This window comes from Fusarium falciforme, chromosome 12, assembly GCF_026873545.1.
Source record: "Fusarium falciforme chromosome 12, complete sequence".
In the NCBI taxonomy this organism is placed as follows: domain Eukaryota; kingdom Fungi; phylum Ascomycota; class Sordariomycetes; order Hypocreales; family Nectriaceae; genus Fusarium; species Fusarium falciforme.
The window spans coordinates 1,443,066-1,462,732 of NC_070555.1; the positions used below are offsets into that span (position 1 = coordinate 1,443,066).

General features: G+C 50.4%; 8 protein-coding genes across 8 annotated transcripts; 5 read left to right on the plus strand and 3 right to left on the minus strand.

Moving 5' to 3' along the window:
* Window positions 1-262: 262 nt before the first annotated feature.
* NCS54_01423500 (Hypothetical protein) lies at window positions 263-1,270 on the minus strand (the record flags this gene model as incomplete). Its single annotated transcript, XM_053159392.1, has 2 exons — window positions 263-1,202; window positions 1,257-1,270. 2 exons carry the CDS (start codon window positions 1,268-1,270, stop codon window positions 263-265), a joined length of 954 nt encoding a protein of 317 aa, XP_053015367.1.
* A 1,423-nt stretch (window positions 1,271-2,693) lies between these two features.
* On the minus strand, window positions 2,694-3,197 carry NCS54_01423600 (SnoaL-like domain-containing protein; the record flags this gene model as incomplete). Its single annotated transcript, XM_053159393.1, has 1 exon — window positions 2,694-3,197. The coding sequence occupies one exon, from the start codon at window positions 3,195-3,197 to the stop codon at window positions 2,694-2,696; it is 504 nt and encodes a 167-aa protein (XP_053015368.1).
* Window positions 3,198-4,695: 1,498 nt separating this feature from the next.
* On the plus strand, window positions 4,696-6,410 carry NCS54_01423700 (Hypothetical protein; the record flags this gene model as incomplete). The annotated part of the gene is made up of 5 exons (XM_053159394.1): window positions 4,696-4,914; window positions 4,974-5,116; window positions 5,176-5,341; window positions 5,389-5,561; window positions 5,612-6,410. The coding sequence occupies 5 exons, from the start codon at window positions 4,696-4,698 to the stop codon at window positions 6,408-6,410; spliced, it is 1,500 nt and encodes a 499-aa protein (XP_053015369.1).
* Window positions 6,411-6,658: 248 nt separating this feature from the next.
* On the plus strand, window positions 6,659-8,953 carry NCS54_01423800 (HET domain-containing protein; the record flags this gene model as incomplete). The annotated part of the gene is made up of 2 exons (XM_053159395.1): window positions 6,659-7,142; window positions 7,230-8,953. The coding sequence occupies 2 exons, from the start codon at window positions 6,659-6,661 to the stop codon at window positions 8,951-8,953; spliced, it is 2,208 nt and encodes a 735-aa protein (XP_053015370.1).
* Window positions 8,954-10,924: 1,971 nt separating this feature from the next.
* On the minus strand, window positions 10,925-12,126 carry NCS54_01423900 (PNPLA domain-containing protein; the record flags this gene model as incomplete). Its single annotated transcript, XM_053159396.1, has 2 exons — window positions 10,925-11,582; window positions 11,636-12,126. The coding sequence occupies 2 exons, from the start codon at window positions 12,124-12,126 to the stop codon at window positions 10,925-10,927; spliced, it is 1,149 nt and encodes a 382-aa protein (XP_053015371.1).
* A 1,146-nt stretch (window positions 12,127-13,272) lies between these two features.
* On the plus strand, window positions 13,273-16,114 carry NCS54_01424000 (HET domain-containing protein; the record flags this gene model as incomplete). The annotated part of the gene is made up of 3 exons (XM_053159397.1): window positions 13,273-13,926; window positions 14,014-15,050; window positions 15,349-16,114. 3 exons carry the CDS (start codon window positions 13,273-13,275, stop codon window positions 16,112-16,114), a joined length of 2,457 nt encoding a protein of 818 aa, XP_053015372.1.
* A 689-nt stretch (window positions 16,115-16,803) lies between these two features.
* NCS54_01424100 (Hypothetical protein) lies at window positions 16,804-17,820 on the plus strand (the record flags this gene model as incomplete). Its single annotated transcript, XM_053159398.1, has 4 exons — window positions 16,804-16,888; window positions 16,942-17,469; window positions 17,520-17,639; window positions 17,696-17,820. The coding sequence occupies 4 exons, from the start codon at window positions 16,804-16,806 to the stop codon at window positions 17,818-17,820; spliced, it is 858 nt and encodes a 285-aa protein (XP_053015373.1).
* A 448-nt stretch (window positions 17,821-18,268) lies between these two features.
* NCS54_01424200 (Aldo-ket-red domain-containing protein) lies at window positions 18,269-19,420 on the plus strand (the record flags this gene model as incomplete). Its single annotated transcript, XM_053159399.1, has 5 exons — window positions 18,269-18,376; window positions 18,426-18,863; window positions 18,915-19,135; window positions 19,193-19,339; window positions 19,399-19,420. Exons 1-5 carry the CDS (start codon window positions 18,335-18,337, stop codon window positions 19,418-19,420), a joined length of 870 nt encoding a protein of 289 aa, XP_053015374.1. The 5' UTR covers window positions 18,269-18,334.
* Between the last annotated feature and the right edge of the window lie 247 nt (window positions 19,421-19,667).

Below are 19,667 nucleotides of genomic sequence, written 5' to 3' on the forward strand. Positions count from 1 at the left end.
AGTAGGACTCACATCTATAATGGTAGACACCACAATTCCTGGACATCACACGTAGCAAAACGTGACTGGTCGTGTACGGAATGTAGATTGAAAATGGCTTCTCTAGGTTGGCAGAGGGCAGAAGTCAGCCGAGGCGTGGGTGTGTATGTTGGAGATTTGAATTGGTTGCGTGAGAGGATTCGCTTCGAGTTTCCAATCCCGACCAGGGTGATTAATAGTTATTCGTAGATACAAGTAGGTCCGTCCATACACGGTACAGCTCTCAGGCAGTCTCAGCAGTCTCCTTCCACAATCCCTGGACTGATATAAATTGGGCATATGATGCCAGGAGGGCAGCAACAGACTCTGGCAGCAAGCCCCCAGGCGTCGTCCAGTGAATGGTCAAAGGTGCCCATGCCAGGTTCTCAACAAACTGCTTATTCCACTGCGTCCGCGCCTCTGCATCTTCTTGATCGGCTTCACCTCGTCTCTTGCGAATACGCTCGAACAATAGCCGTCCCAGCTCAGCAAAGACGTAGACGCCCCATGATCGCACGCACCAAAGAATGAGTTTGGGCTGCGACTTGTCTGACCATGCGAGCACTTTGCGCCTCGACAGCCAAGCGACGTTTTCCAAAATGAAGAATCCGATAAGAGACACGATCTGGGTAGCTGAAATGGCCGTCTTGACTTTTCGTACTCGAGGTTCTTTATCGTCGGTATTCGGGGTTGTGATGAATTCCTTTGCGAGCATCCACATGGTCAACAGACCCCACAAGCGACTCATGACGCTCCAGTCGTCAAGCATATCCACGAGTGCCCTCAATCGCTCTGCAAGACGTAGCTGGAGTCTCGGTGCGGCGGAAAAGAACGAGAATAGCTTGGATCCTAGCGGCAACAAGGGAGCCCTCGATGCAAGCGTTTTCGGGGCCAAAGCTAGAACTTTGTTCGCCCATTTTTGTAAATTAGCGTTTCCTGAAGTCTCGAGTATCGCCGCCGCCAATTGCGCTACGTATGCCGCGAATAGGATGACAGAGTCATGGCCGTCGCGAGTGTGAATGAGGCGGTTCAGGTGCGAGATGAAACCATCCAGTTTCTTGATAGCCACAGGTGCCTTGAGCCCAGCAGGCTTCTTCTCAGGAGGTACAGGCGCTGGCTCTATTATTTCTGCATTTTGAGGTGTCGCTAGAGAGGTCGTTCGCCCGGGGGCTGGCGGCTCTGTGCTTGAAGGTGTTAGATGCTGAGGGGATGCTGATAAGGAGTGAAGCCCGTTGTACCTTGTCTCTGTCATCGTGAAAGCCAGCAATTCGCTCAGCCAATATTTGTCTTGTTGAAAGAATGTCCCATCTCTCTCTCCACAACCCACAAAGAAAAATCGCGGGGAAGACGTCGAGGTTGGTAATTGGAAAAGGTTGAGATGGTTATTGGGGGAGGATCCCGTCTTAACCGTGGTTAGGGCGGTTTCAAGGGTGGTGCCCATTTCGACTACTGCGTGAGGTCTTTCCCGATAAGGGACTTGCGCGCACGTATCACCCTGAGATTCTCAAAGCAGTTATAATCTCAGCTTCGTGCTCCCATGAATGCCAGTCGCCTCATGCGCCGGGAGATTGGGTTGTACATAATTATCATGAGCTTACATGACGCCCTTTCCGGTCTTTTCAGCACATCTCATCTGTTCTTTTGTACTCTGGGCATCAGTCTTCTGCCGGATGGATACTCCAAATTGGGCTAGCTTCAAGTGCGAATGTAGCTCGGAACAGAGCGGAAATCTTACAGCGGTAACACGACTAAACAGCTGTGGGTGCAAATGTTCTCGGAACCGGGTCGGAACAGGCATGTCGCCTAACTGCCATAAACGGCAGTCAAGGCAACTATTTCCCCACTTGGTAAGATGCACGTCTCGCGCTCGCGAGGCATTTCCCGATATGGGCAAAACTACGCATTTTCCCCTGCACCGACTGCTCTTATTGACAGGAGTAATGAAGGAGAGTGCAGCTATAAAGCTCACGTGAGAGATAAGACGCGACAGTCTCTTGTTTGGGTGGTGCTGGTGATGGGGGAAACAAGCGCAGTGATAGCTACCCTACATAAAATTCACCGCCTCAACGAGCTGCCCCGCGTCCCACGCCCACAGTCGCGAATGCTACGACAATAGACTGCAGCGATTCACTGACTATTTGTCGCATGAGTTGGTAACTGTTCACGGTATTTTCTTTCACTTGAACTCCGGGGCTCGACACCAAAGCCTTAGACTGCTGGTCAAGGAAGTCCTTCTGCTCCAAAGGCTTGTCATTTCGCGCGGAATACATGTCTTTGTACTATGAAACCTTAGTTTTAGATATTTTCACGAAAAGAACCACCTTACATGTCTCAAGTACAAACAACAAGATCTCGTGTGTTTTCACTTGAACACGATTAGGCTTTAGGCCAGCCCAGGCATGTAGAGCAGGGACACGAGATTGTAAGAGATTGGAGACAAACCCTCGACACTTACAAGGAGGCTTCTAGGTTTAAATAATCTACGATTCTAGCAGCAAATGCCTATTCGGGACTAATTTTAGACAATGTTCCTAAAAGTGCTTACTTGCAGATTGCACGCTAGGGTATTCCTGGTGATGCCTACCACATAGCCACACCAATCTTGATTCTTCATTTTGGCCAACAGCCTCCACATCTGATGGTTTCCCCAGACCTTACTACCCATTTCAGCACCCTTAGAGAGATATTCCAAGCAAGCCTGCAACGGCCAATCCAATCTTGACGAGAACAGTCTCCTTCTGATAGGTACGCTCCAGCCTCAGATCCTGAAGGTACCACTCCCCATCGACCAGCTTCCAGGTCTCGTGGTAGAAGCCGCCTCCTCTGATCTCAACCCAAGCACCCAAATACTTGGATATGATTTGATCCTCCGTGCCGAAAACGGCTTTAACCTCGTCAGGCCCAATCTGCTCAAAGTCTCCGGGGCCGAAATTATGCTGTGTTTGGAACTGCTCAAAGAACTTGCCAAAGAAGGCGGCACATGCTTTGGCAGAGTCGAAAGCCAATGACTGCGGGCCTGCGACGAGAAGCTTTCCCTCGGTGTCGTAGAAGCTGAAACGGGCATCGGGGAGGGCGATGTCCTGAGCAAACTTGTCCCACTGTTTCGTGTCGGAGTATCTGCCGTAGCGCGCCTTTTGGCGTGTGATGGCTAAAGCAACCTCGGGAGTGACATGGGCCATTCTGGATATCGCAATGCGGGACGATTGAGGCGTGATAAGATAAAATAGATAACAAACTCGACGAGATACTGTTGATCAGTGAGTTCAAGTGCGTTGAAAGAAGAAGCTTTGTGAACACGTCATACCGACTTGCCTAGGTATTTATCGAGGAATGTCACAAGACGTGATTTGACACTGGTCTTTGGAGGGGTTGTCAGTGGCTGCTTACCTATTCCCATGTGAAGATTGCCCTGGTCATGGATTAATAACTAGCCGCGCTGATGTGGCCAATCCTTTTAGAAGATTGGTGCGACTCTTCCAATCACGTCAAAGGTTCGTCGCCATTTCGAAGCCACTCACAAGCAGGCTCCTAATACTGTAGCCAAATACAGAAGGTGGGTAGCTACTTTGTCAAAGCTCAAAGGTCATAGCGCGAATGCGTTTCCTTCCTCAGGAATTACTTTATGTTCGTTAGTATCGCTTCATTTTTTCGCGATGACTGGTGATGCTTATCAACCCTGTCATATTTGCGTGGCAATGGGATGGTCCACCTTTCACGAAGGGTTCAATGAACCACTTCTAGCATTTCCCTGGCGCCCACTCAGATTTGTCGAAGCGTGTTAGGGAAAACGCTTAAAAGCTACTCAGCCGTTTGGATAGAGTTTCCACCAGTTCTCGACGACACATTCGCGTGCCTCCAAGGGTGCTGGCTCAAGGGGAGTTATATTCTTAGCCCTCTTACAATTTTGGAACCCATTTGGCGTATGGTTTGTTTTAATCACTGTGCGTTTCACATCTTCTAAACTCATTCCAGCAGGTACAGGTGGAGAGCACACTTCCTTGGCATGGGCCTGGCTCTGAATCATCCAACGGACCTGTTACGAAGAGTAATCTGGGCAGCTGACTACCTTGAAATCCTTATCTACAAAATGGTTATAATGAAACTGGCCTGAATTTTGCCACGGGACGATAATATTCCTAACCAATTGGGATAGACAGTCCTGGTGGCCGGAACTAGCCCAAGTTACATCGATGACACCTGGCATCTGGCAATGATCCTGGACCTTCTCCCCTCTTCGACCTTTTATTTCTAATCAAACCCCCTTATTTATCATGCGACTTCCCCTCAGTAACGTGGATGATGGCCACTCGCCAAGCAGCGTGTTGACCTTTTCCGATACCACCATGGAAATAGACGCGGGGTATGGTCGTATTGTGGTAGGAGATGCGGCGATCAGCTGTTGCGAGCTGCTTTTCCGAGAAAGATCATCGACTTTATCTATAAGAGCGCCAATAGCAGAGCTTGTCCGTGCAGGAACGACATCATCCTTCGTAAACCTTGTTTTAAAGCTATTCGTCCCCCGCATTTTGATGCCTCTGGGGAACCCTGCAAGAGAACAACCGAGGCCCATTCATCGGCACTTATAACCTGTTGACCGCCGTTATGGGTGTGTCTGCTCCTTTGATCTGAAGGAAGTTGTTTTTCGGTTCTGTTTCTCCTCAACTCCGTACTTTGGTCATGTCTTCCCCACCTCCCAATACGGCTGACCCAGCCGGCACCAAGACAGGGCAAGATGAAGTCGCCCAGGATAACCAGATTGAACGCATCGAAACAGCCCAAGATGACAGACTCTTCGCCAAGTTCCCCAGAATGGACAAAGTGGACGAGTTTGGTGCGCACTCCAAAACGGACCCTCGGGAAATAGCTCTCGTCAAGAAGCTTGATCGGTACATCATCGTGAGCACCTACTATCTGCATCTTTCTCGAAGATGACTTGCTGACGTTTCATGTCAAAGCCTATCTTGTGGTTCATGTATCTATTCAACTACCTTGACCGCAATGCTCTGGTAAACGCCAGGCTGAACAACCTCGAAGAGGATCTCGGCCTGAAGGGCACTCAATACAACACCTGCGTGTCCATCTTGTTTGTTGGATACATGTATGTCCCCAGCTGGCGAACTTCGTTTGTTGTGCCTGCCACCTAACTTTGTCGCTTAGAGCAGGACAGATCCCCAGCAACATGGTCATCAACAGAGTCAAGCCTTCCTGGTATATGGCCGGGTTCTGTCTGGCATGGTCCATCGTCAGTCTTCTGACATTCCTGGCCAAAGACTATAGTAGTATGGTCGTCCTTCGCTTCTTCCTAGGTGTTACTGAGGCTCCTGTAAGTAGCTCGCAGCATTGACCCGATGATAGCTAACTTGACACCAGTTCTATCCAGGCGCACTCTATGTGATAAGTATGTTCTATACGCGAAAGGAAATTGCCGTGCGGCTCGCAGTGTTTTATACCGGCAACATGTTTGCTAGCTCTTTCTCCGGCCTGATCGCAGCTGGGATCTTTGCCGGTCTTGACCAAGTGAAGGGTCTCGCTGGCTGGCAATGGTATGTAGCTGATCCTTTTTGGTCCGGCTTCTGGCTAATACCCTCGATAGGCTCTTCATCATTCAAGGAGCCCTATCAATTGTTACCGCCTTGTTGGCCTTTGCTTTTTTACCAGACCACCCTTTGACGACTCGATGGCTATCCCCAGAGCAGAGACAGCTGGCACACAATCGAATCTTTACCGACACCACAGATGCACGCGAGGGAACTAGTGTCTGGACTGGCCTGCGAGAAGCCGTCGTGGATTGGAGAACATGGGCAATGTGTCTCATGTACAACCTGCATCTGTCTTCGGTCGGCTTCCAGAATTTCCTCCCAACTGTCATGGAAACTCTGGGCTACAGCCGGACTATCACTCTGGTCCTAACATGTCCGCCATATCTTCTCGCAGCCACGGTTGGAATTGTCATCGCCTGGACCTCGGGTCGTTGGAACGAACGAACCTGGCATATAACCATCTGCAAGTGCATTGTCATGGCCGGCTTCATTATTCCTGCCGCGACCTACAACCTCGGCGCGCGGATGTTTGGCATTTTCCTCTTTGTTGGCTTCAGCTTTGGTATCAACAACCTTCTCCTCGCTTGGATCAGCGCAACTTTGGGACAGACGAATGAGAAGAAATCGGTGGCCCTCGCCATTTGCAACACCTTTGGAAACGTGGCTAGCGTTTACACGCCTTACATCTGGCCCAAGTCAGATGGTCCTCGATATCTGAAGGCATGGATGGCGAGCATCGCCTTTTCGATTGGAGTCATTGTCATTGCATGGGCCATGAGGATAACACTTCAAAGGCAGAACAAGAAGATGCGGAGGGATCATCCGGAACTCACCAATTTCTATGTTTATTAGATAGTCCTTATCTTGAACTGCCAACACTGAATACATTGGATCACGTCCACACTCTCACGAACACAACTAAACTCGTTCCTTCCATACCTAATCGACTAGCAAGGAACAGATCCCTAGAAGTACCTGTCATTGGTGTCCTCCACTGCGCTGCATGATATCACGTGAACATTCGACCCGTGAGATCGCGGCCTGATTTCTCTTGGCTGTTTTTGCCTCATCCACATCGAAGCTTCGATTCCCCGCCCAGCATGCGTTGCAAGTTCTGTAAAGAGCTCTCCATAGAGCGCCTCATAGAATTGGCAGAGGTTGAGTTTGGGGCCATGGTCGTTCCTCACAATGCCTACTACAGTCACCAACCTTCTATCGCCGCTCTTGATGCTTCTGCTGAGCAAGGTTGCGACCTCTGTCAACTCATCGTCCAAGCCCTAGGGTTGACTACTGACAATGCTCATTTTGAATTCGAGCTCGAAGGATTCGATCGATCTCAGGATTCTACCGTTCTGGAGACCGCCCGGGGTCTGGCAGATTTCTACGATACTGCTATTCGGATAAGCATCAACACGATGCACGTCGCCTGGGAAAGTCCCTTATCAGATGTCAAAATGTTGGAAGTGCTCCTTGTCCAAGTTGGCCCACCTAAAGAAGTTGATGATCCCTTGTCAGATGGGGGTGATGACTACGAGATCATGCAACCAGATCTGCACCCGGCAGAGTTACTTATCACGTCTCAAGGTGTGTCTAGGCTGCCAGTACCTTGCAGATTCTTCCTCCCCTCAGCTTCTCTTTATCGGAACTTGCTCAATCTCTAAAATTGTCCAGAAACTTCGGTCTACTGCGGCAATTACGTGATTGGCCGCAAGGAGACAGACCCAATCCTTGATTCCAAATCGAATATCGCTATAGCACAAGGTTGGATATCAAAGTGCCGCAATGAGCATGGGAGTTCATGCGGGGCTCACAAGGGTGACCTCCCATTACCAACGAGGGTCATTGACGTTGGCAGCGGGAACGACAAAACGAAACTCTTCATATCCCAGGGTACAAAGGGAGGCTATATCGCACTCAGTCATTGTTGGGGAGGTCCAATCGCCACTGTCCTGCAGACAACAAACATCAAAGAATTCTGTCAAGCTCTCCCGTACGATCAACTTCCGCTCAACTTCAAACACGCCATCAACATCACGAGGCTTCTGGGAATTAGGTACATCTGGATCGACTCTCTTTGCATCATGCAAGATTCGAGCGATGATTGGACCATTGAGTCAACCAAAATGGCGGCCGTGTACGAGAATGCCGTTGCAACAATTGCCGCCCTTTGCTCTCCTGGCAGTGCACATGGAATCCTCCGGACAGCCCGGCAACATTCAAGCTCTCCTGATGCGGCACGCATTGTTGGGCCTGGTGGTTCAGTTCTTACTCTTCTGGCCTACAAGAAGGATGAGGATGAAGACCTCCGAGATTTGTTTGACAACGCCCCGTTGACTAGCCGTGGCTGGTGCTTCCAGGAATCGGTTCTTTCACGACGAGTTCTGTACTACGGCACCAAACAAGTCTACTGGGAATGCGGAGAAGGGTTTCAAGCCGCGAATGGAGTCCCTGGACCAAACCTGTTCCCAAAGTCTGGCGCAGGAGTCAACACGCTTGCCGAGTTTCTGCTCCAAGACTTTAGCACGGCTCAGATTCCCTTCCAAGGAGAAATGCGAAGAAAGCTTCTTTGGAACTACTACGCTACCGTCAGCTCTTATTCACGACGTAAACTGACCTTCAGTACCGACAAGTTACCCGCCTTTTCGGGATTGGCTCAACGCTTACAACCTTTGATCGGATATGATTACCTTGCAGGGCTGTGGGCTGGAGATATCAGACAGGGTTTGCTTTGGGGCGCCTATGAGAAGGGGCAGAGCCTCGAGTACGTGCAGCCATATCGCGCACCATCGTGGTCATGGGCCTCCAGAAACGGACCCATCTATTTCAGGAGGGAATTAAATGACAAGGCCTCAGATCCAAATGATGTTGAGATCTTGGAGGCTAAGGCTAAGCCAAAAGATAAGCGTGCCCCATTCGCCGAGGTCACGCAAGGACATCTCCTCCTCCGTGGCTTGACTCAAAAGCTCCGCAGGATACACGGGAAGAAGATTGAGTCGGACGATCATGTTGGCCGTGTCACATTTGACGACCATGACATGGCGGGAGGCAGGACTGGTGTTCTCGTTCATATCTACACCCCTCGTGCCTCTGAAAGCGACCCGACGATCTGCGTTGGTCCAGATCGACCCCTGTTCGGCTTGGAGAGCCAGTACCAGAAGTTTCTAGGCAGAAACGAACAGAGGGACTATCTAGTCTTGTGGGTGAGAAGACCAACCACCTGGGTACCGTCTTCAAAGGAGTGGAAGAACGATAGGGTGCATTGCATCATCCTTGAGAAGGCCCAGGAAGGAGTAGTAGGAGAGGATGCGTATCGCCGAGTTGGATACTTTGTGACATATCCTGATAAACATGAGGTTATTGGCGAGTGGAAGTTACGCACTTTGAAGATCACCTGATGTATGGAGGCTGAGATAGCCTGGGTATTGCGTCCTCGCTATCACAACTCAGTTGTACGGTGGCCCGTATCCGGCTACCTTCGTCTTTGTCTCCCTCTCGGTTATAGGCCTCGATGATGTCGAGCTTTTCTTCGCATTTTCGCTCATCCCTACATCTCCCCACTCTAATCTTGCATTTTGTCATACCGTCTTATCTCTAGGATCAGGCTGTGCCGTGACAAATGTCATCTGCGTCGTTAATTGGTCGTCCATGTTGTCTCCTTTCCCCTTGGTTGTGGAAAGAGCATCATACCATACCTCATCGGAATTCAGTTGGCTCTTCAGTTGCATCGAGGATGGATTGAAACAGAAATGGCTGCATTTTCTCTGCCAACGCAAACGGACTACAACGAGCCACAGCTGCCCAAATCTTGGACTAGCAGCTGGTATGAACTCTTGTTGTCTCAGCCCGATTTTGAAGCTGTCGATCCCTCCCTAAATAAGCGTTAGACGGGGCGGAGTCTCTAGAGATGCTTCATTGAGTACGATGGGAGGGCCCCTCCGGGCCCGATAGAAGTAAGTCTCTGATGGCCAACAGTTAGGTATGCGGATGACCTGAGCCCTTGAGCATAATGTTCCGTTCCCTCCTGAGCTAACCTGTTGCAGTCTTTGGCCCTTCATTCGGTTCCCCATTTAATGACTGGACCAAGTGTTTCCAATACATCTGAGTCCCCAGAGTTAATATAGAAGTTACAAAGGTGGCCAGCACTCGAATATCCTCTAGATATATAGAGTACTCTGTAGTGTACAGCTTATTCACCCATCGAGTCAGCGTTACCAAAGTCCCATACGTCCAAGGGTAGGAGTTCTCTGAAATCTCACGCCGCTTGGCTAGCGTTTGTAGCATGTATGTCTTCTCATCATATGTTGGGAAAGCTGCCCAAAGGGACGTGTTGTCTGTGATGGCTCGCATCTGGTTAAAGTAACTCGGAAATGTTCTGGGGCTATCGACTGGGGTCTTCAGGGGCAGGTTGATGATGCGGACAGTGACAGCCTCGCAACCAGAGACTTTTAGACTTTTGGAATACTCCTCGGGTGCCGTGGTGAAGTGAACAAAGGCTGGACCGTCAATGTGCCAGCTGGAGCAGAGAAAATTGGAGGGGCAAGCGATGGAGTGGAAGCTGGCCGATTCGACTGATGGGGAAACGTATCGGTGTTGTACAAGTTGATCAAATGCTTTATCCCACTCATCCAAGAAGAGGTCTGTATCTTGAAAAAGGTTGTTCGAGGCGTATACCCAATGATGCCAAGGTTTGCCTGGTGTTGTCTGGTTCGTTTTCCGATATAGAAGGTTTAAATCGCCCAAGTCTCTGGTGTCATTCTGTCCCACCATACCCAACTCTATCCACCAGTTGGTCGGATCCAGAAGCCATGGGACATGGTAAGGAGGAATACCAACGTCGTGGACGCTTGGTGACCCGAATTCTCGAGCATCCTGGACGTTCTTCTCAAAGAAAACCAAGAGTTGGTTCCCCCAATCAGAAAAGTCAGTGCTAACAAGAACTCCATCCACACACCCAGTAAGTATTGGCAAGAATAGAGCGAGAATGGTGGGTAAGAGGTAAGGGCGTGTGGAACACCACAGAGCGTAGAGGAAGCGGCGGGTGAACCTGACAATGCGAAACAAATACCGCAAACCGTGGTATAAGCAGAACATTATCCCGATGACGCGAAACATTTTGCCGAGAGCCAGAGTATGGCATGAGAAGAAAGACAAGATTGAGATGAACAAGGGGCGCCCAGGCTATAAATATTGACAATGAACTGACTGGGGTCATGCTTGAATTACCGAGGTTGCCTGTTGGTATTGGCCCTGGCCTGCCAGCCCAAAACAGAAATGCCCGAATGTTACAAACGAAATAACCATTCAAGAAAAACATGCGCTTTTATTTGTCCACATAGGAGGAATAATAATACAGCCCATCAACTCAATCAAGCACAGATGGCGTCCACGGCCTTGTTGATCCACTCCTGGTTCCTCTTGTCGGTGAGATACTTTTGAGCCATGGCCTTCAGCTCCTTCATCTTTGTGTAATCGGCTAGGCCAATCTCGCTCTTGCCAAGAGACGGGTTGAGCCGGACATATTTGGTGTTCTTGTGCTCGCCTCGCAGGTTGAGTGTAGTCATGTGGCGAGTGAAATCTTTGGCCTTGGCGTTGGTGTTGGTTGAGAACTCCATAACCTCGGCTGCCACGCCAACGAGCTGGAACCATGATTCTGAGGGAGAGTCGGGCTTTGTGTAACCGGTTCCAAGGCTGATGACGCACGAGATGGCTGGTGGTGGCTCGTGGGGCTGAGCGAGCTCGTATCTTGAGTACCACAGTTGATCAATGGGGTTGTTGTTGAGAAGGCCACCATCCCAGAAGACCAGTCGCTCATTGTCCTTGCTCTTGGGAGTACCCTCGGGGAAGATGACTTCAGGGAAGTACGTGGGTGCAGCAGAAGTTGCGCGGGTGGCAAGACTGATTGTCATTTTGTCCTGATGCAAGGCCATGGTGTCGTTTGTCTTGGAACTACAGTAGATATTGTTATCCTTGTATGTTCGAAGAAGCACAGTCTCGGCCCGGTTCTGGGCGGTTGTGCAGCAGAAACTGTCTCCTTAGTTAGCTGCGATAGCTCATTGTACACAATAGGACCAACTGACATTCTCGCTGATCCGGGATGTTGGAGGGATGCATCTCCCTTCAGCCTCCTATCATTCTCATCCAGGCCAAACTTCTCAACAACCCCGTCGACAGCCTTCTTCAGCGAAGCATCATCGAAACGGCTGCTCTGAACGAGGGTCTTGCTGTTGTTGATGGTGGAAGAAAGAAACGTGGGCATCCAGCCAATGTTCCAGCCGTAGACCTTGGGGCTAAAGACTTGGGATGCAATCACGTCGTATTGCTTGATAGCATCCTCGGCAGTCATGCGAAGCCGGAAGAGCATGATACCGATGATGCCGCCCGTGCTAGTTCCAGCTGCAAGCTCAAAGTAGTCGGCAGGACGGCAAGGTTCAGTCAGACCCTTCTTTCTCCTCACTCGGTCCATGACTTCGGCGAGGACTTCCAGGGCCATGACGCCTCGGACACCACCTCCATCGAGGGCGAGAAGGCGGGCGCCGTTGGGATGCTTGGTAGCAGGACTGTAGACCATGGTGTATCGCTCGCTGAGAAACAAAGATTGAGAGAGGAAGGGAGAAATTGCTTGAAGAAAATTTGGCAATGCACACTGAGAAATATATCGTTTTTCTCTCAAGCCAGAGACCCATCTTCCTTGCATCGCCAAAAGCCATAGATCATAGTCCAAGACTCCCTAAGCGGTGTCCCATGCCTCTTTTGGGACACTATTCCCACGTTATTGAACACTAGACCAGTTGAGCTGGAGCTGTAACTCCACCCACTGCGGGCCGTTGCGAGGCTACGGGCGCTAACCGAGACTCTGACTGGAGCTGCTGGGTGGCCAGCTGAAGAGGGCTTCAGGCCTCGGCGACTGTCTCGGCATTGGTAGGCTTTGGGCTTCGCCTGGAGGTGCGCCAGCCACAACGGGCTGCTCATTGCTTGTTCTGTAAAATGTTGTCCATCAAAGTCTGACAGCCAAGACCGGAGCCGTGGATCGAGGGCTCTGCCAGCATGAGGTCGCCAAATATTTGACCTCGCTGCAAGGGGTCACAGAATTACTCGTCTTGTCATTGGCTTACTCAGTCCCTGTCCAATGCATGTCAGCCGTCAACCTCTCCGCTGTGCTCAATCTGCGCTAATATTCATTCAATAACCAGCTGAGAGACCGAAAAGAGATCGATGGACGACACTCCTCAAGATGGGGCTCTGCAAAATATGTCAGAGCATCCTCGACAGTCACTCGAATGACATGGAGTTGATCATCCATTTCCGCATGCACGACTCCTGGGATTCACTGTGCTCTTCCCTTCAGCTTGCCTGCCCCATCTGCTGGATGCTTTGGAGGCACCTCCGATCATCGCCTTCGGCGGTCCCGAGAAAGGAGAATAGGCGTGGTTTCTCTAGTTACGGAGAGCTATGGCGCGCATTCCGTCCGGACCAACATCAACCTCCGCTGAGCTCCATCCAGATTCGCTGCAAGGACGAGTCTCATCCAGAGCAGATCGTGACCGTGCTTCCAGTCGCCTATTTTTCGCAGTACAAGAGTTGTTCCAAAAGCAAATTCGCCAGTAGTACCGGGAAAGGTTGCAATGCGTTGGGCTCTGACTTGGACATCGGTCAAATCCGGTCTTGGATATCTCAGTGTTCAACCGGCCACGAACGATGCCGATCACGCACGTCTATGCTGGGAAAAGGACAAGCAGAGATCCCCACTCGCTTGCTTGACTTGCATGGTCAAGGGTCTTCTAAATGGTCACTGGTGGTCACCAACGGAGAACAGACATACCGAACCTATGCAGCTCTAAGCCACCGATGGACCAAACATGTTCCGCAGCTGAAACGAGAGAACTTTGACAAACTTCAAAGTGGCGAGCCGGACTCTTCGCTTCCACAGGACTATCAAGATGTCATGTTTCTCTGCCGAGCTTTGGACATACAGTACATCTGGATCGATTCCCTATGCATATTTCAAGACTCGCCCGAAGACTTCCGGAACGAGGCTGCAATGATGGCCGGCATCTACATGAACTCGCTTGCCACATTTAGTATTTGCTGGGGAGGTACAACCAGTGGCTGCCTTCCCAAGAGAGACCCTGAAGTCGTTGTTCCTGTGGAGATCCCGTCCAAGGATATCTATATGAATGATATACGACTGAAGGGAATCAGCGACACGTACGCAAGCTTACCAACTCCCAAGAGGCGCATGAGCTTTCGAGAATCTGAGATCAATGAGCTCATGCATGGAAGTTATGCCGAGATTGTTCATGACTTTTACATAAAGCATGGAGATCCAGAGAAGGCCCTTTTGGTTGACTTGGAGGAGTGGGACAAGGCGGTTCTGGAGTCGCCTATCAATTGTTGAGGGTGGGTCTACCAGGAAAGAATCCTCTCTTCAAGGATTGTCTATCTCGGAAACGAACAGCTATACTGGGAATGCGACCAGTCTCGTGCTTCTGAGGCCTTCCCAGATGGTTTGCCGAGCCACAATTTTGGCACAGGCGTTGTCCGCGCAAGGATGCGCCCAGCCAAGAAGATGCTTGCAGACTACTTTCATCGCGAACTCTGGCCAGGCATGATAGAAAAGTACACGCACACTGACTTGACATTCGAGTCAGATCGGCTTGTGGCATTCTCTGGTGTGGCCAAGCTCCTGTCCCAGCGAGGTCCCGGAGATTATGCTGCTGGGCTATGGAAAGAGTTACTACTCCCAGGACTTCACTGGGACAAGCTTGATACAGCGTCTCCGATAGCTAATCCTCCAGCAGAGGGAAAGTGGATGGCACCGTCTTGGTCCTGGGCCTCGGCGTTGGGCCCCGTCGAGTATGACACACACGCCCGTTGGTGCCATACCCGCTCCGAGGCTCATGATGATTGGAATTTCAAGCCTGGTCGGCCTTTGGCCCAGGTCAGAAATGTTTCCATGGTGCCGGTGGGAGAAGATCTTTTTGGGTCTATTAAATCTGGCTTCATCGACCTGGAGTGTCTCCTTATTCCCGCCCACATGTTTGGAACAGGGACCAAAAGCGATGAAAAGAACCAGGCCATATTATCAACATCCCCGGTCGTTGTAGACAAAGATCCCGGCTGTCTATATCTTTCATGCTACCTCACCAAGCTCTCTTTGGACCACGAACTTGGCACGCAACAGGACATCGCCTCCTCCATCTATTTTGCTCCTCTTCTTCTTTTTGGGACTGCCAAGGGGAACATGGTGCAAGGATTGATCGTGCAGGAGATTATAGAAAACGGTGAGGAAGAGAAACAAGCCGCATATTCAGTGAAGCGGCTCGGCACCTTCCGAGATGATCTTGATGATGGTGTTTTGTCGAAATTCATCGTCCATACCATTGCGGAGGGCGGCATGCAGCAACGTGCCGAGCCTGAGGGTTCATCACAACCCAACAGTGACCAATCTTTCCTACCAGAGCTGCAAACTTATCTCAAGTCCGTCACGTCAGAGTCAGCTGGCGGGAGTTGGCAAGATTGGCTTCCTCTAGCTAAACGGGTGGGTAAGCTCGCTCCAGAGTCGGAGGTTGATGAGCTCGGATTTCTATGGTCGTATTGGACGGCGCTTCGGCTGGTATAGCGTATAATACATTTCATGCTTCATTGTCGCAGCTGCCAATTCTGCCGTCGTCGAGTGCGTGTTCGGAGTTAGGATGTCGGGGACGGAGATAAGAGTCAAAGCCCGGATGGTGCAGAATCGTGACCTAGCGTAACATTAGCGCCAATATCTTTAAAACTACAAATTATACAGACGTGCCCAGAAGCTTGTGACTTTTTCCGGCATAACTCTTACTTCTCTTCAAGTTCCGGCTCTTAATCCCCTCATCTCGCCTCCAAGGCTCACAAGAATGCTCCTCTATGATTCTCTCGGTATAAACACCTGCGCCGTGCGCCTCTTCATTCTCGAACGCGGCCATGTATCCCTCGACGTCAAGCAGATCGATATCATGAGCATGGAGAATCGCAAGCCTGCTTATGTGAAAAATGTCCACTCTCGTGGCACGGTACCCGCGCTGCGCATCTCAGACGACTTTGTTCTTACCGAAATAACGGCAATTGCCGAGTATCTCGACGAGATTGCCGACGGCGGCGAGTCGCTATTTGGAGCGACAGCTCTTGAACGAGCTGAGACACGCATGTGGTTGCGACGAGCAGACTTGGAGATCTGCGAGCCTGTCACCAGCTACTACCGGAACGACCCCGACACCGTCGACTTTTACCGTGGAAACCGGATTCCTTGCCCCGAGGCAAGACTATGGCAAAAGGTCAATATCTGCCAAGCCCTGAACCGATTTGATGATGAGCTGGAGGATAAGAAGTGGCTTTGCGGCGATCGATTTTCTGCGGCAGATATTCACTTCTACGGACTTATGAAGCCCATGTGTACTCTGGTACCCTTCCTGATGGACCCTGGAAGGAAGAATCTGGCCGCGTGGTGGGAGCGAATGGACAACAGGCCAGCCAGCAAGAAGTCTCTGGAACGTTTCGCTGAGGGCCGGCTAGATCTCAGCCAATAGTTACATCCTCAAGGAATCTATAAATCTATCCTTGGCTGCCTCACTTGACTCGTGTAGGCCACAAGCCCCATCATCTGTGGATTTCTTAGTCATCAGCCCTTACCCATGAGCTCGCAGTCCCTCGAGAGGGGTTAAAATTGCAGTGAACAAACAGAAGGCCTCAAATTCTTATGAGGCAAGGGATGCACTGCCTCACCCGTGTGGATAACAAAAAAATGAAGTAAAAACATACCCAATAAGTCGCATAAGCCTCTCTCTCATGGCTTTACTATCCATTCTTGACTCTTGGCCTATCAAGGAGACCAGTGGTTCTGCCAACTCTATTCTCCTCATGTGAATTCTTGTGTTGGTAGGCAAGCACTATTGAACCGTTGATCATCGGGGATAATGCAGGCGGCAACCAAAGCCACTAGTATTCGGGGCTTCACCCTTATGTCCGAGATCAAGGCTCTAGTATGCCTGTTAGAAGAAGCAGTGTAGTATCAAGAAGCTATCTAATTCAAAAATAACTCGCGCTTATACACCTTGACAAGCTTATCCAACCATCTCCCAGTTTAGGTCTTAAGCCCAGGGCTCATGCATATCATACAATTCTTGAGATACCGAAGACATATAAACGCTGAATCTTAAGGCCAGGGAGTGAAGGAATTTAATCGGCTCGGTAAGCATTCTAAATATTGTGTTCTGCAATGACGACGCACCTCGAGTTTAACAAAACGACCACCTGTGATGAGGTTGTTGAAGCATTTGCCGAGAATGTTGTCGGCAAGACGAGTAGGAATTATCCAGCGCAGAGACAAAGTTCATGAATACGCGGACATATTTAGTCCTCGTCACCGGAGTCTCGCCCAATGGTCTCGGCGAGGCGCTGGTAAAGGCTCTTTCAACAAAGAAGCCCGCAAAGTTGATCTTCATGGCGCGATCTACTGCCAAGGCTGAATCAGTTGACCAAGCCATCAAAGAAGACATGATCAACCCTCCATCGATTGATATTGTGCAGATGGATCTGTCTTCCACCGCTTCCGTGCAAGCTGCAGCCGAGGCTCTTAAACAACACCGGCGCATCGACATCTTGATCAATAATGCTGGAGTCATGGCGTTGCCCAACCGCACATTGTCTACAGATGGATATGAAATGCATTTTGCGACCAACTTCCTTGGCCATTGGCTCTTTACCAACCTCCTCATGTCAAAGTTGACCAACGGTGGACAAGTCGTCAATGTTACGTCTGGAGGGTACATGGTTTGCCCCATCCGATTTCATGATCTTGAATGGGAGGGCAACAAGCGATTGCCAGAAGAAGAACAGAGATTCGGGAGTAGAGGCATCACGGCTATCAGTGCAGCCCCAGGAGGTATGTGAGAAAATACTCTATATGAACTATGAAGTCTGACCCTCTGCTAGTCGTTGTGACAGAGTTGCAGAGGCATATAAACGGATTCCGCAACCCGACCATGGAGTACAAATCTGCCTCTCAAGGTGCAGCCACTTTTCTGGTTGCTGCTCTGGATCCCGCTCTTCAAGGTAGACCACCCATACCACGCACAACAGTTTGTCTGGAAAGCTGACTCTTATTATAGCCCATAACGGCGCCTATGTTGATGATTGCCAGGTGGCCGAGATTACATCTGTCCATGTGCAGGATGCAGAGGTTGCCGATAGGTTGTGGAAGGCTGCTGAAAGAATGACTGGCTTGACGTTTTAGAAAAGTTTGCGCCGGGTCTTCGGATCTTTGGCACTAGGTCCGCTACCGAGCTGGTAGCAATGGCACAGAAGCTGTTGATCTTCGGACAAGGGTGAGGCTCTCATAATGCGAAATATATTATAATGGGTTGTCACTCGCCTGAAGAATAGTTATCTTCATCAACAAGTCCCATGTCTTCTCCCGAAACGAGGCATATTCCCACTCGGTAGCGCAACGTCCATCCCGATTATCGTCCCACCCGTACAGCCACAAGAGTCAATAGTCGTTCCTTTATACCTCATCCCACGGAGATCTGGCCCGAGCCGGCTGATTGATAACCAATCATCAAAATGACTGTGGGAAGCAAACGCCTCATAATCTCCGACGCAATAATTATGTAAACCTCACCCCCACGCATTCAACTGCCGACCCCGCTGCGAAATCGGACTTTGATCTCTTCTTGATAACGCAGCATTTCTCAGTGCAAAGACGTCCTCGGCACTTCAAGACATCGAGCGACTCAGATTCGAGAAAAATGGCATCATCAACTCCGTCCTTGTTGGCCTCCAAGGCTACGGTACCGCGAACCCCTCATGCTGTTGGTTGCGCGACTAACGACCCAGTAGCTAGCCAATGGCATCACAATCCCTCGCGTCCAGTTGGGACTATACATGATGTCAACCAAAGAGGCTACCGAAGCAGTTCGTCTGGGATTGTTGAGTGGCTACCGAGGCTTTGACTGCGCCCAGATGTACCGCAACGAGCGTCAAGCCGGCAAGGCCATCAGCGACTTCCTGGGCAGCAGTGAGAACACCACTGGCTTGAAGCGCGAGGACATTTTCTACACCTCCAAGCTTGCCAGCTGCGATGAGTCGTATGATGCTGTTCGACGATCCATCAAGAAGTCTGTTGACGAGTCCGGCCTGGGCTACATCGACCTCTTCCTCCTGCACAGTCCCTACGGCGGCAAGCAAGCCAGACTCACCAGCTGGAAGGCCCTCGAGGATGCTATCGACGCCGGCGAGATCCGGTCTGCTGGTGTCAGCAACTACGGCTCCGCTCATGTAAGTGTCCTTGGCCATTAGGATTCGAGTTTAATCGTTGACGTCTATTAGATCGAGGAACTGATGGCTTCGAGCCCTCGCATTCCGCCTGTCATCAACCAGATCGAGGTTCACCCTTTCAACACCCAAAAGGACATCAGGGCCACTTGCGCCAAGCACAACATCACTATCGAGGCTTATGCTCCTCTCGCTCGCGCCATGCGCATGACTGATCCCACCATCAATAGCCTCGCCAAGAAGTACTCGGTCACGCCGGCCCAGATCTTTGTCAAGTAAGAAGATTTCATCAGAGACCCATGATTTCTGCCCTCAGTACTAACATGCCACAGGTGGGGTCTTCAGCACGGTTTCGTCACCCTGCCCAAGAGCACCAAGCAGGCCCGTATGCTTGAGAACGCCAGTGTCGATGGCTTCGAGATCTCAGAAAGTGACATGGCTGTCTTGGACGCCCTTGATGAGCACTTGGTTACGGACTGGTAAGTTACAACAAATTCATCCCCTGTGGTTCCAATGAGCTGTCGCTGATCTTTTCTAGGGATCCTACCGATGCTCCGTAAATGTGGAATAATCTCGTGAGACGGGGGTGTCAAAAGTGCTTTTACAATGAAGGCATCGTGTTACTTGCCTATCAATGACAAGTTATTACACATATGCAGAGCTTTCGTCTTTGATTAACTTATATCTACTTATCCCCAGACAGATGGTATTTATACGTGAGAATGCTTAAGGTAGGGTCTATGGTTCTTCCTATTGTCCGCGCTACTTGACGACTGAGCAAGAAGCATCCGTGAGGCCCTTAAGATA